The following is a 16,637-nucleotide window of genomic DNA, read 5'->3' as shown; positions in this document are numbered from 1 at the left end:
CAATACAGAAGATTGGTCACGATAAAAATAGCAAACTTTCCCTGACACATTTAACTGCTGTTATGTCCCCATACATTGTTGGCTACACTCGACTCTGTACTTAATAAAAGTATTAGTTGAGCACGATCCGTGGAACGATAAAGGTAAAAATGACACCCTGTATATATATGCGAAACATGGTCACTTACTCTGAGGGAAGAACATAGACTGAAAGTATTTGAGAACAAGATCCTGAGACGAATATTCGGACCCAAGAGGAACGGGAATGGGGAATGGCGGAAACTTCATAACGAGGAACTACATAATTTATGCGGTTTACCCAACATTATTAGGGTCGTCAAGTCTAGGAGGCTTAGGTGGGCGGGTCATGTAGCTAGAATGGAAGAAAGTAGAAACGCTTTCAAAGTCTTGACTGGAAGACCAATCGGAAAACGACCATTAGGAAGACCTAGGCGCAGATGGGAAGACAATATTAAGATGGATCTCGCAGAGATTGGAATACAAAGTAGAAACTGGATGATATATACATATATATTTTCAATATTTATTAATCTATATAACGCTAGCGATTAAACACGAAATTTTGTCGAATTAGCGAAATTTGTAACAAGTCTCGATATTTCACGAAATTTACGGAAAAGTGACAATTTTTCGACGCTTTTGCAGTTTATTCATTACCATTAAGGAGTGTATCGAAAAGTAGTTAGCAACATTGGGGGTGTCGGTGTGCACTTGTGAGGCTGCATAGACGGCAAAACCTGGAAGCACCTGGTCAGTTGAAGTCTTGTAAACGGAAAGCTGCGTGCTTGTTGCTGTGTTCCGAGTTGAATGGGAAATGTCGCGTGTGAAACGGGAAGTGAAGTGGGAAATCCTGCACAATTGGTGCACCGTCAAAGGCATAACATACAATCAGATAGGAAAAAAGTGTGGGTTCATCATACAACTGTGAAATCGGTCATTGAGAAATTCGGTGAACATTACAGCTTTGAAGATATGCCGAGATCCGGGCGAAAAAACCGTGAAGTTGTGCGGTTGATACACCAAAATCCATCAATGTCTGTGCGGGATTTGGCTACCAAAGCGAGAACGTCCATAGGAATGATTCAGCGTATCAAGGCCAGACATAATTTGAAGACCTATAAGAAGCAAAAACGTGAGAAACAAACACCAAAGCAGAGACAAACGGTACAAACAAGAGCCCGCAAGCTGTATGACAACATCGTAAAGTCACCAGAGCGATGTGTGTTGGTGGACGATGAAACGTACGTAAAAGAGGACTCAAAAACACTTCCGAGACCCCAATATTATACTGCACGTAATGCTGGGGATGTATGTGCTGCACAGAGGTACGTTGACGTGCAAAAATTTGGGAAAAAAGTACCGGTATGGCAGGCAATCTGCCCCTGTGGTTTGCGCTCCGGTATTTTTTAATGCAGAATTCACCATAAACGCAGAAGTGTACCGAAAGGAATGTCTACAAAAAAGACTGCTGCCATTGTATAAAAGGCATGCAATCCCCCCTTGTTTTGGTCCGACTTAGCAACAGCAAGCTATGCTAAGACGACAGTACGGTGGCTCAATGAACAGAACATCGAGTTTGTAGGGAAACACATGAATCCACGAAACTGCCCACAACTCCGTCCAATCGAAAGATATTGGACAATTGTCAAATGCAACTTCCGAAAGAATAATAAACCAGTGCGCAACATGGCGGACTTCAAGAGAAACTGGGCTGAAGCATCGAGGAAATGCACCGTCGAGACTGTGCAACGGTTAATGGCTGGAATTAAACAGAAACTGCGTTCATATGTACGACGGGACATGTAAGTTGTATTTTCTTTGTCATGTAGATACATAGAGGTTCTCTATTAATAAAAATGTGGGTTTGCTTCACTTTTTATCTTTTCTTCTGACTTTCCTGACATATGCAATGTTGCTAACTACTTTTTGATACACTCCTTATTTATCCCTTCTGCATACTTGACCGTGAGTAAACTTTTAGTGGTGAAAACTTACACGTGTTTTCTTCATACGCGCTGATTTTGTTTAGCGTGAAAATGTGTGAAAATCACGTGACATGAATTTGTATTCATAGATCCTTCGTGGTCACATGACTAAGAGCTCGTTTTGGCGCGCGCGATCGCTGGTTCAAAACCTACTAGACTAAAGCCTCGGTTACAAACCCGAGTAATAGTTCGAAGTCCACTTTAAACAGTAGGTCCCGTCCTATATAGCCACTGCTGACAAAGAACCTTACAATTTAATCAAGCAATCAAAATGTATTTCCATTCAAACGTTTTGATTACGGTTTTATTTTCATTATTATCCAGTTCACACTATTTCAGCTTTCTTGATCTCACGAAATTATCACAAGAGAATTTTTTAATTTTTTTTTTTTTTTTTAAATGATGGAAATAGAAGACTGCTTTTAAAATTTTATTCCTTGCACTGTTCTTTGTACTTCATATGTTGGGCCAGTTATCTAGAACTTTACAAGTTTCAACTCTTTATTCAATGAGGATGCTTAGTGCTATTTTTTAAAAATTCGAATATTGTTTTACATGTCATGATGAGTGATGAGTGGAAATTAAGGTGAAATAAAAGGTAACTAACTGTAATTGCCAAGGAAAATAGTGTTCTTACATTGAATTTTTATTCTCCGATTTTATCCCGTTTTACGCATATTTTTATAACGAATTTACGAATTCTTAATTACCAGAAAATCGTGTCTCGACTCATACATAATTAGGACATAGAGATATCATTAACTGCTTAAATACAGCCCTTTGCACAAACGCTATAATCGACTTTTGCTACTTTCTAAGAATGAATATAGGTTACTCATTTTTCACCTTATGCTTGCACTTTTAACACAAAAATGTTTAATAATTATTCACGAAACATTATTACCAATATTACGATGTTGACAGTAAATGTTTTCACAGAAGAACGGGACTTGTAACACGCGAAAATCCAACACGAGGTTAGATTATATTAATTAAATATACAGAAAAGTCGGAATTTCGGGGAAGGTCTGGAGTCCCAGGACCCACCTACGCATACACATTTGTCGGAGGTGTTTGCTGACGTTTGTGAATGTGTCTCCCCCTGTCCCCTCTTCAAGCAAGAACGTCCTAAATACTGTCATTCATTAGTGCTCACAAGGAATACATATTTCCTCACTATAAAACTTACTGCATTCTGTATTTGTTTGTAAGAATAATTTAAATTTATAGAAAATATATTTAAATGGCCTGTTACGCATTTAAACTATTATCTTTTTTGAACTTTAAAATCTCGCTCAACGACTCGTTTCATATTGCAGACTTACGATTACTTAAACAATTTACAGTGTTTTAAGAATGTACAGCAATGGAAAGAAAGATAATTTTCAATTCTTTTTCCTAAATCTTTCTGTCTAATATGGGGTAAGAAAAAGAGAAAGATGAATCTGGAATAGAGAATTTTTTCACATTACCATAAAGAAACAAAATTTAGTTCATATAATCACTCTTGTGTGATGTTTTTACAGTCTGAAAGTGGAGGGGCAAAACGAGTATCTTGCCCTCCATGAAAATTTCAGGGGGGGCAGCTGCCACCATTTCCCCTCCCCCGGTTCCGACGCTCCTGTGGACAAGTAAGTAGTTAAAAAGTTTATTTAAAAAATAATCATGGACAATCTTCTGTATTGTTCTTGCCTGAAACAATCTACTAATTACTATACGTAAATGCACCTTGGCACCAGTGGGCTTAACAGGCATTTATACATTTGTTTATATATTTAAAAAATAACTTACTTGTACTTGTTTTATCCTTCCGGTGGTCAATTACATGCTTCTTGCTGGTTTCTTCCAGAGTCGCTGATTCTCGTTTTACCATACTGAGTAACACCTGTGAACTTTCCAGAATCTAGTATAAGAAAGGAAACATTAAAAACAGGAAACATTCCACTAGTCCCTAGATTTAAAGTGCGTCAGACCTTTTCTATTTTCTATTTCTTTTTTTAAAGTAAAGTTTCTTTATATCTTATGTTCAACAAATGTCTTATATTAACTTGTAAATTCCATCAAAAAATTAAAGGAAATACCTTAAATTATAATATTAAGAAGCAAAGCTGAAATTACATTTGCTAAAGATAATTCGATGCTAGATATTCGCAAAAATGACTAAACTTCATCCCAGCTTACTGGTGTGCGGAGTTGAAAAGCAGTGGTCCATGTATATTTATGAAGCAGTTCCACACATACATAAATACCAGGTGATTCAGAGATTAATGTAAAATGTTCAGTGCTTACAAATCACAAACGATAAAAGAATGAAACAAAAAGTGAAATATCAGAGGATGCATCAAATACAGTAGAGCGCTCTGATAGCTCCACAGGGTTCTCTATCATGGAGCCCGAAAATTTTAAAAACAAAGTATGTCATTTTGTATATCATTGGAAAGATCATCGAAAAACAAACAAAAAAGAAACTTTTGTAGGAATTTCCGTTTACGTAATTGCCACCATTTAATTGTGAGTTCTTGCTAGGGCGACCATACGTCCCGTTTTGACCGGGACAGTCCCGTTTTAGGGGCATATCCCGGCCATTCCGTCAGTAGATGCAAAATATAGTATTTGTCCCGTTTTGTGCAAGTGAATAACAGTAAATAACAAACCCTTTACCTTTGGCCCTTGTAAAGGTACCGTAAAATGGGGTAACGTTGGCATAGAGCAGGATAAATTTGGGAAAGCTGTTTTATGGCAAATTTTTTTTCTCTTTTTAGCTCTTTTTTAATTTGATCTGCTTTTCAACAATTACCGGTTGCAAACAGCTCATTAAATAAAGACCAATGCCATTCTTGTTCATATGTCTGGAGTAATTATTCAGGTCCGAATTGGGTTCACTGTGTGAACTGTTTAAATTGGATGTGTGGCAATTGTAATGAGAACACTAGACCATGGGCGTCCAGGGGAGCAGGGTGTGGCCCGGGCCCCCCTGGCTCACGAAAATATATGCGTAATATAGCAACCATGGAGATGCCCACCTAGAAAATTTTCTTCGGGCACCACTGCTACAGACCCTTATTATGAATGTCCAATGTGCAACACCAGTATCCTTAATTGAACACCTCAAATTCTGTTATAATGATTCAACATTCTATTTTTGTAATTTTCTTCATTCAATTTTTGTAATCTAGGAAGTCTGTTTTCCTATATATAAATTATACAATTAATGGTTTTAATAAACTAAAAATATAGTCAAATATTTTTATAAATGTTTTTAGGTGCCAATGTAGCCTCTATTGAGTAAATTTTCTAAAATCAAGCCTTATAAATGACTTGCCAAAGTTACCCGTATACGGGATAAAATTGGCACCAAGAACTTTTTTTTTTTTTTTTTTTTTTAATGTAGGTACAAATTCGAATTTTGAAAAAAGATTTTACAGATATTACAAAAGGAAGGTTCAAATGTCATGTTGACTTTTTTTTTTCAAAGAAATGAATCTTTAATAAGGCATGTACTGAATTAAATTATGCATTGTACAAATTTCTGTTTTACATTTATTGAGAGCAAGTAATTGACTTAAAGTATGCTCAAAGAAACAATGCAAAGAGTTCATGGATTGTATTCATGGCTCAGCTTCTTACGGATTCCCTTCATGAGGATTTCGACAGACACTTTCTTGATCGTCCTGGCAGCAGCAATCCACTTTCGCTGAAACTCCTGAATGGTTTTCGTAGCTTCACCTGTCTTCCTCAAAACGCCTTTCACTCGCGCCCAATAACGCTCGATACGTCGGCACTGCGGGGCGTTAGGTGGGTTCATGTCTTTTTTGACAAATTAGATCCCGTTGTTCTTCATGAATTCTATCGTCGCTTTGCCGTAGTGGGCTGGGGCGAGATCAGGCCAGAATATAGTGGGGACATCGTGCTTTCGAATTAGTGGCAGCAGTCGCTTTTGGAAGCATTCTTGGACATAGATCTGTGCGTTCACCGCACCCTTCGTGACAAAAACTGAACTCCTTTCTCCGCACTCGCAGATCGCCTGCCACACAAGATATTTCTCGTCGAATTTCCCCACTGCGACCGTTGTTTCGGTTCGTGGGAGATGCTGTCCAGGTGAGACAATATAGAATTGTTGGCCAGGAAGGGCTGAAAAGTCGGCCTTGACGTAGGTTTCGTCGTCCATAATGATGTGACGATTTTCGCGTCCGAGGTAATCATAGAGTCTGCGAGCACGTGATGTGATGACGGTGCGCTGATTTTCTGAAACTCTTGGCATCTTCTGTTTTTTGTATGTCCTCATATTTTCGCGTTGCTTCGATCTCTGCACCATGCTGACGCTTGTGTTGCACTTCCTGGAAACAATCCCCGACCGAAGCACTAGGCTTCTTCTTTATGGCACTCACGATCCTTTTGTGAAGTTGAGGGTCATGTGGGCCGTAAGGATTTCGATTGTGTGGTTGTCGTTCGATCGATTGAGTCGTAATGTACTGTGTCAGTATGGTTTGGACAGTTCCTGCGCGGCATTTTTAGGTCCTTCGCAATAAAACTCCACGAGCGACAAGGATTTTGGAGCCATTTGTCGACGACTCTTTGACGGCGATCTCTTTCATTCATTGCTGTATCTGTACCCTGCAACATAAAACAATGAAAAGTATATTAATTTCTAAGTTAATGTTCGTGCTATCAATACATGTAAAACATAAACTTATACAATGCGTAATAAAGTTACCTCAATTTAAAAATGGCAGCTTTAATTCGGTACATGCCTTAGTTTCTGAAAAAATCGTATATATATATATATATATATATATATATATATATATATATATATAACTTAACAAACTTGCCAATGTTCCGCCATTTTACGGTACTGACAGGCCCGTGCTAGCCCACCGGGACATGTCCCGGTGCGCCCTCCAAATCATTATATTATGAATAAAGGTACAAGTTTTCTTTATAATAAATTCTTAATTTTTATTGGTAAAGAACCCGTGATACGTACAGAGCGCTCTTTACATAAGGCGCCCTTGCGAAACCACATCAAAGATAAATTTCTTTATTCTTCTGCATTACATACTTCTGTTCAATAAATACATATTATTACTGTTGATAAAGAACCTGTGAAGAGTACAGTGGGCCCTGCTCATAAAGCGGCCTGCGAAACATAACATTATAGATAAGAGGTTTTAGTTGTTGTTCTGTATACCAGTTCTCTATAGTAAATTTACATAGTGGCTTTTAGTGCGCCCTTCTAAAAGGCGGCCTGTGAAATATCACATTATAGCGCAGTTTAAACAATTCAAGATTTTTAAGCTCTTTACTTACAAGTTTGATTGTTCCTGTATGTTTTACAGCAGTGGGCGAATAATTAGTGCCTATTGTGTTTCAAAAATATAGCTATATTGATTTATTGGTATATATTCAGCTTCATTTTGTTTGACAAAAGATTTATTACAAGAACTAAAAGTCTTTCTCTAGTAAAGACGTTTCCACAGTTTAGCTACTTACGTTTCTAAATAAAATTGGTGATTTTAATACATAAAATAGCTCCCTATATATACAGGGTGTAACGTAATTAATATAACAAATTTTGGGAGGTGATTCCTGACACCGAGACAAAACGAAAAATATACACCACCTCGGGTGTAAAAATGACTCCTTTCGGCGTCTTGATCACCCGAAAATTTGTCAGAAAAATGTGAAAGCAGCCATAACTCAAGAACAAACATCGGATCGAAGTCGGGTAAAAAAAATATCCATTTTTTTTTTTTAATCGTAATTTCATTAGTGTACAATCGGATATAGTATAGTGTCGGTGCAAGGGTGACTCCCAAAGTAATTGGAGTATTCCTTCGAGTACTTTATTAAAGGTAGAATGAGGAAAATCAACAATAATCAGGTACAAGATTTCACAATCAAAATTAATAGTACATCGTTCAAATTAGAACACTTAGAATTCGAAAGAAAGAGAGATACACATGTGTGATCGATCTGTTTTGTCTCAGCACAGAATAAACTCTCGGAAGAAGAATTTAAATGAAAAGAAGTATTTAACGTATCACAGTTATATCTTCTAGGTTAATGGTAACGAATGATAAATCAACGGCTTTCTGTCCAAGTTAAGTGTGTGAAAATAGAAAAAAAAATAACTTTGATCCAGATTAAGTTTAAAACGACTCTGCATAGGACAGTCAGGTGGCATGTAAAGAAACATAACAAGTAATATCCAAAAATGAAAAGACCATATATGATGAAAGAATGTACAAGGGATTCTCCACATGATACAGAGATTTCCAAATATTGCGTGAATACATATTGGGCAAAACTAAGCTGCACTAAAGGGTTTCTTTCTCGTAATATGTATTTCCGTTAAATATAACACTTCTGTGTCCAGAAGCAACAAAAATGGACGAAACATGAGATGTTGTACACGTTGCATAACGATACAAAGAAATACGATTGGACAGTATACTTGATCTATCCGTTAGGTGAATTTTCTTCGAGAGATACATTTCGAGAGGTTTTCCTCTCCCTTGGAGTTGTTAAACCGTCCCTTACCTTTCAGCTACGAAAAACTACATTGCTATTGTGAATATACCAAAATAGTGTGCTAGTGTAGCCCAGTTATGTTTTGATTTTGTCATTGCTGAAGAAATTTTCTAAAAGGATGCTTGTTGGAGTTATATCAAAATAATGGGGGAAATCTTTTTTCGACGTTGTAATGTACCTTGGAGCTGGAAGGAATACCTACATGGAGGAAAGAGAATGTGGTACTTTTGAGTATAGGTAGCAGCACGTACGTAGCTCATAGTACAGGGTGCGGCACGTAAAACCGGCCCGTCGTAATATTCTGGTATATTGTGTTTTTGGAACACTTAAATAATCTACCTTCCTACCAAGAGATGGCGTGTCGAGGTCGGGTCGACTTACGTGACCTGCAGCAGTCACGTGCAGCCGCAGCCAGTGAAACTTGTCGAAACCAGTTGAGAAAAAGGCCTCGTTGCGTTAAGCCGGGTGAGTGTTAGTGTGTGATAATGCCGTATTCGATACCCGAGCGTGTTGCCATTGTTGAAGGGTTCATTCTCACTGGATCTATTGTGAAAACAAAGAATTTGTTTCGGGAGAAATTTCCAGGACGTTCTGTCCAGCAAAAAGCACCATTCAGGAATTGATTGAAAAATGGCGGCGTACAGGATCGGTTCAAAATGCTCCCAGGAACAGACGACCATCTGTCTGCACACCTGAATTAAAGATGCAGGTGGAGGAGATAATGACAAGAAGTCCTCGAAAATCAACCAGGAGATTGAGTCAACAGATTCATGCGAGTGAGAGAAGTTGCAGACGTGTTTTAAGGGGACTGAAGTTAAAACCGTACCGGATAAGTGTTGTGCAAGAACTGAAGGAGCCTGACCTGCAGAAGAGGGTGCATTTCTGTTCATGGCTGTTGAGCAATGTTGCCAGTGGTTTCTTGGATCCACTAATGCTCATCATGAGTGACGAGGCGTGGTTCCACCTGTCTGGGTACGTAAATTCCCGAAACAACCGGTATTGGTCGACAGAAAATCCACACGCAATCCACCAGGTACCCTTGCATGATGAGAAGATTGGTGTTTGGTGTGCCATTTCCGCCACACGCGTTATTGGGCCCATATTCTTTGAGACGACAGTGAACAGTCCCTGGAGGAGTTTTATACACACTTGACCGAATAGGAGCGTCAGTTATGTTACTTTCAGCAGGACGGTGCAACATGCCACACATCAGCTGCATCATTGTCCCTTGTGCATGAGATGTTTACACCAGAGAGGACAATCAACAAAGGCTTGTGGCCTCCTCGGTCACCAGACTTGTCCACGTGTGACTTTTACTTATGGGGACTGTTAAAGGGAAGAGTATACGAAACAAATCCACACACAATTGAAGAACTCAAGACCAGGATCCAGGATGTCACCAATAGCATTACAACACAAGAACTGACAAGGGTATATATGAATCTCCTCAATCGTGCTCACAGGTGTGTTGAAGTGGGCGGAGGACACTTTCAGCACCTGCTGTGAAGGTGAGTAGTCATATTCAATACATTACATTTCATTTTATGTGTTCACTTTACGGGCCGGTTTTACGTGCCGCACCCTGTACTAAGGGATTGATGCTTTGCTCGCACACTTTGAAACTATCGTCCCTTGTGTGCCAGTTGCGAGTGCTTCGCAGAAGGCTGTCTTGGAGTTTTGTTGTTGAATGATGTCAATTAGCGTGGCTGTGTTGTAGTAGACATCTACATAGTGTCTTGTGAATGATATACATAGTCCGATGCTCCGGTGTTACGTGTGGAATTGCTGTATAATAGGATAGAAAGTGTTGCGTTCAACGGTAGAGCGTTGTGTCCAGGTATTCATGGTGATGTAAAAGTGTAAACGTTGATTTTTAAGTAAAATTGATTGTGTTAATCTGTACGTACCTGCGCAATGGCAGATTACCCTGTCCATGAGCTGGCACAAATGAACCTCATTTATGGAGAGACAATGTGAAATAGCCTAGAAGCGAGGCGTTTATATCGTGACCGTTGCTCTTAAAGGAGAGTAACTTTCCCTATATTTTTCCACGCCTCCACATTCGCCTTCGAGAGATAGAATCTATTAAATTTTCCCTACATGAAATCGGAGGAAATCGCACCATGTGGACAATTGAATTTGAAGACAGCGTATTTGGAATGATCAGAAACCGTCCTCAAACTAGCAGTAGCCACGTGTAGGGCGTAAAAATTCACACGCAACTCTAGTGAACGATTAGCAGCAGAGATTTAGTGTGAGCGTGCGATGCGGTATGGTGAATAATTTTGTAGTAGGAACTTATTTATTATCTGACACCCTGTGTGGGAGTACGTATCTTTTATTTTTATGTAATGTTCTCCCAAAATTGTTAGAACATGTACCCTTGAACATAAGACAGCTAATGTGATCCTAGCATGACAGTACATCTGCACATTCTGACAAGAATATGCAGACCTACCTAAATGAAACATTTCCAGATCGTCGGATTGGGAGACAAGGATCTGAGTTACGACCACCTCGTTAACCCTACCTCAAGCCCCTTGATTTTTTGTGGGAGGGGGTAAGAAACTCTTTTTGTATGTAACACCAGCCACGACAGCCGAAGTTGTTGCTCAAGTTAATATAGCTGCGGCAGTCATCTCCGAAATTTCAGGTGTGCTTGACCGCACGCGGAAAAACTTACTTCGCCGATGTTATCTTTGCAATGCGGTCAATGTCGACAATATCGGGCTGTGAATTGTTATTCTTCACAGCTGTCTCATGTACACATAATACATTGCACAAACACTGTACAAGATACCTCTGAGTATTTCATAGTTATCCTACTTTGTACGAAACAGGAATCGGTAGTTTAAACTATATTTCTTTGTATCATTATGCAACACACACAACAACTTATGTCTCGTCGAGTTTCATTGCTTCTGTGCTCGGAATTATTATCTTCCACGGAATTAAGTATTACGGAAATCTTTTAATGCAGCTTACTTTCGCCCAAATTGTACTCCTGTTCATCATACATGATCTTTGCCGCTTTCTGTCTTATGCACGGTCATTATAAACCTAATCTAGATCAAAGTTATTTTTTCTATTTTCACACACTCTTAACTTGGACAGGAAGCCGTTGATTTATCATCCGTCACCATTAGCCTAGAAGATGTAACTGTGATACGTTAAAGACTTCTTTTCATTTAAATTCTTCTTCCGAGAGTTTATTCTGTGCTCTGACAAAACAGATCAATCACACATGTGTATCTCTCTTTCTTTCGAATTCTAAGTGTTCTAATTTGAACGATGTACTATTAATTTTGATTGTTGAAATCTTGTACCTGATTATTGTTGATTTTCCTCACTCTACCTTTAATATATATACCTATTCACGTTTGAATGGGCGCTCTTTTGGTAGACTTGTCCACCGCCCTTGTGAGTATCCCAGCACGGGCCTGGGTACTGATAATTAATAATAAAAAAGAGGCAAACTCAACTTCGGTCTTCATTGTGAACGTTTATGCGGTTATCTTTAAATATGAGGCACCAACGTCTCATTCCACTTTCATTCATCACATCTTTACCGTAAACTTTACACGGTTGTCGATGAATGTCAATCGGTTTAGTGTATTTTCGTCAACAAAAATTGTATGACTGACCTCACTTCACAACTGACAGGATTTTCAATCGGTGCACCCATATTAACAATGTATTATGAATAAAGCAGAAGCAATACGAACTTCACACGTCCACAGCTGGATGCGCATTAAACGTGCGAAAGTCCTTGCACAAAATGTTGACGCTCACCCCGTCCCTAGCGGCACTCCACCTAAGTGATTTTCTAGATAGCACTCGTATGTTGCTATTTAAAATTTTCTGATGATCTTCCGAGTCTCATGATTAAAGACCTTGTGGGGCAAGCATAGGGATTTTTGATGCGCCCTATGATATTTTTCTATTTCGCTTTCGTTTAATCCTTTCATGTCTAATCATCTATGGTTTATAAGCACTGAACAATTTGTAACATCTGGTGTATGCATATTTAGGGTACAGAGTGGACCATTTATCTTGATACACCCTTTTATCTAATTAATACAAAACGTTGAAATTTTATACGATGCAAATATCGACAGCAGGACATTATTTGACATACTCTCCAATGTCACTAGATTAACTGTGCTGCTAACTCAACATATAATTACATTTTCTTAATGCAACCACCTCAGATTATTATATATTTAAAATCTACATATTCAACGAAAAGTACAGTATTATACGTATTTATCATTCCGTGTTACAAACTAAGAACGGTACACCATCACAAACATCTAGAAAGATCCAAATTTTGGAGGTCTCTACAACGATTGTAACGCAAGTGACACGGACAGGAAAATGCACATCTAAAGTATTTCAGTGTGAAATATTATGATATAACGTATTTCTAAATAAATAGACAAAGATACAACGAATGGTATGCTTTTATCGAGAGGTTTTATTTCGAAAAAGTGCTTAGATATAAGTAAAATATCCAATAACATAGAAAGGTTTCAATGGACGTAAAGACCATAATGCTATTTATAGCAATTTGATATATCAAACCGTTCTGGAGATATGATAAACATTGGTAAAGTTTGTAGCTCTGCTTAAAATCATATAATTGCGGGAACTTATTGAAATTACAACTACCAAAAACTCTTTCTGTAATGCTATAGAAGCAAAGGGAAACAACATACATTACAAAATATTCGCTCAAATATGTCACTTTAAGCAGTAAGCAGTAATTCAATATTTCCAAATGCATTATGTCGACTTGTAGATTGATTGTCCCTATTAGTATTACGCACAAATCTGAAATTACTTCTTGTATTGTGATCATTATTCCTTGTGGCACTACCATTATGAATAGCAACTGGGTTAGGTCTAGTTTTGTTGTTATAATTCTGCGTTATTATTTGATTTTCGTAATTTTGAACAATTACCAGGAAATGATTAAAATTAACAAAGTGAATGACAATAATATTTGTTACAACCTAAAAGGCAACAACATTCTTATAGATACTATTATACGCGATTCCTGCTGATAAGAATTTGGCAATTTTATGTCATTGTACGCGGAAATTACAAAATCAGTCACATTTTTATTGGTCTTAGGATCAAAACATTTGTTTCTGATATGGGCGTCTCGGTTAGCTAGCATAAAGTCATTTTCAAAATTAGATACTAAAGCAATTTTGGAATCTGCATACTCTTGTAATTTAGTCTTTGGAGCATCATACTGTTGTCCATGGTGCACAGGTGATAACGGTGAACAGTTCTAAATTTAAACAGAGTTGTAATTAAGCGTGAATTTAACTTACAGTGTATAGTGGGGAAGGCTCAGGAGTTCGCTAGGATTGTTACAATATCAAACCCAGCTATCAAACCTGTTTGCAAGCCCCAGCAATGTTCAACAGATATATTCTAATGTTTATTTCAATGCAGACCTATATACACACTTCAATACTCGCCCTCAAACGAAGGTGCAGACTATCCATGATGTGCAGTATGAAATTCTCTCTCACCTAGTGTATTCTTCTGACATGTATCCCAGTGGTTACATTTTTTGGTATTTCAATCACTTCTTAGTAGGACAGCTTTACCTAGAGACCACTGATTAATCTGGTATTGTATTTTTCACTTTTTTTTACCTTTGGAATTGACAATCATCGGTTGGACATTTCAGGCGCATCTACCTAATAACGTTTCTTCTATAATTTTGTAACACTGTATTATTTCTTTGTATTATTGATTAGCTTGGTTAGGTTATTTAAATACCTTTTTCTTTGCACCGACGTGTCACCTATACCTTAACGTTGGATGAAAATACACTAGCTCTCACCGGGAATCAAATCCAGAACCAATGCATTTGAATTATTTGGTCACAATAAGGCACATTTAAAAAGATGTTTCGATTTTGTTACGAAAATTGTGATTAGGTGTAAAATATAAGAAAGGGTACGGAACAAACGCACTTAACTTTCTCGCTTGAATTTCTTAAACTGACTCGTGTTAGTCTGCAGCTATTACTTAAACATTTATTTGGGAAATGCGAATAAAATAATGTTTTGGAAAACTTTGTTCGAAGAAAGTTTAAGGCCAAAAGTAAAGTACCCATTGGTCATATTTCTGTTAGAAATAACTTATGCCATATATTAGAATTATTAAGGAAGTAATTCCATGTGAATTATGAACAAAAGCGTCTGAGTAATTCGTCAGAAAGTCACCCCCAAGAATAAACTATCTCATGTGTATCTTTTTAGAACAAAAGAGCTGTGCTATGTTATTAGTGTTTTCATAAAACATTTATTTATGAAATATGAACAAAATCGCTTGAGTTGTTCTTGAGAAAATCGCAGGATAAAACTTACTCCCAAAAGTAATATACCACTTCTAGATTTTCAGGATGATGCAATTATACTTTATCGTTAGGTTATTTTGTAACATTTATTTATGAAATATAAACAACAAACATCTGCTGAGTAGGGCTTTTTTTTATTTATTTTTTTTTGCGAAGATCATCGAGAAAAACTTACCCCCAAAGGTGAACTACTCTACCTGTAATTTTGAGGATAAACGCTTTATGCTATATTGTAATTTGTAAATTGTTTATGAATCTGGACCAAGTAGCTGGAGTATTTTTAAGCAAATCGTCGGGCAAAATTTGATCGTCAAAGTAAACTACCTGTTTTGAATTTTTCTTTTCGGGACAAGCGAGTTATACCATATTGTAAGGTTACTACTGAAATATTTATTACTGAAATTAGAACAAATTCGTCATTCAAGTTAATATTGAGAAATTTATCATAAAAATTCATTCCTTGAGAAAACCACTGCTTTTGGTTATTTTCGGGACAAACGAGTTATGCAGTATGTTAGGTTATTAATGAAACATTTCTTTACGAAATGTGACTGAGAAAATTGTGCGAAAAAATGCATCTCATACAGTAAATTACATCTTATGTATTTTTTTCCGAGCAATGGTTCATGCTACGATAGAAAGTTGTTAATAAAATATGTATTTATAAAAATAAACAAAATCGTTACAGCTGTTTTTGAGAAAATTTAGTTATTTTAAATTTTCATCTTTCAGTAAACTACCCTCATTTTTAGATGTCGGAGGAAAATTCGAAACGACAAAATGTTATAAAAACCTCGTGTCTTGTCCAGATACGTTGAATAGTATGGCCTCTATTTGAGTGCATCTAAAAGCGTGACGAACTGACAGATGAACAGATAGACAGACATCGAAAAATATTTTTTTCGATATGTAGTCGCCATCAAACTTGAATTCATTGAAATCTGGAATTCGATTTTTATCACTATCACCACACTTTCTTCTTTCGTCGCTCGAATGTGAAGACGAATAGGACTACACCGACACGTGATAATTTGTAATCCCAAAAATTATTAATGAGTTAGGTTTAATGTATTGTCATGCTACGAAAAAAAAAAAACTTATGCCTGTTTATTATATTATTTTAATATCAGTTTTTCACGCTACAATTTAGAATAATGGTATGATTATCGTTCATACTCATGTTATCTTTTGGAAGCATTAGTGTTCCTCGCATCTAGACCTGTATAGTTTAGGCTTGTTCGAAGAAAGCATTCTTTACTCCTTACACAGACTTACGATTGCATTTCTTGCACTTGTGGATATGAAGAAGAAAAAAAGAAAGTCAATACTCTAAAAAGAAAGAAAAAAAAAAACGCATACAAGAACAATAATTTGACATAAGCTTTTTTCTGTCTTTTTTTATGACAAGCTTTTCTACTTCATTCGGTCTAACATACTATGTTTGGTGCTAGATTGGAAAAGATGCAGGTCGTATGCTTTTATCTGTTCCTGACACAAACGCGATGTGAGTCGAAGTTCGTCTGCTTTGCAAACACGGCGAGGAGAAGAATAAGCATACAGGACCATAAACTGAAAACAATCGTTACCAATAGTACTCTAATCCTGAATGAATACGTCATTAAAGAAAAATAGCAACGGTATTTCCTTATTATATTGTTTCAGTTCTTATTAACACGAAAATTATACACTTACTTTACTATTATTATTATTATTAT

The 16,637-nt window shown here is 37.1% G+C and overlaps 1 protein-coding gene across 2 annotated transcripts in view; it reads right to left on the bottom strand.

The window, feature by feature from the left end:
• The window catches only part of LOC145675180 (uncharacterized), a 66,311-nt gene that overhangs the window by 5,082 nt on the left and 44,592 nt on the right, over positions 1-16,637 (bottom strand). Inside the window, exon 3 of one of the 2 annotated variants that reach the window (XM_081745556.1) lies at positions 3,798-3,898. In XM_081745556.1, coding sequence (XP_081601682.1) covers positions 3,824-3,898 — 75 coding nt within the window. In that variant the 3' untranslated portion in view covers positions 3,798-3,823. Of the gene's footprint in view, positions 1-3,797; positions 3,910-16,637 lie in introns of both variants that reach the window. The other variant, XM_081745551.1, reaches the window with a different exon arrangement.

This window comes from Thermobia domestica, chromosome 2 (assembly GCF_964235325.1).
Source record: "Thermobia domestica chromosome 2, izTheDome1.hap1.1, whole genome shotgun sequence".
Lineage (NCBI taxonomy): Eukaryota > Metazoa > Arthropoda > Insecta > Zygentoma > Lepismatidae > Thermobia > Thermobia domestica.
This window is presented reverse-complemented; position numbering and strand designations above follow the sequence as displayed.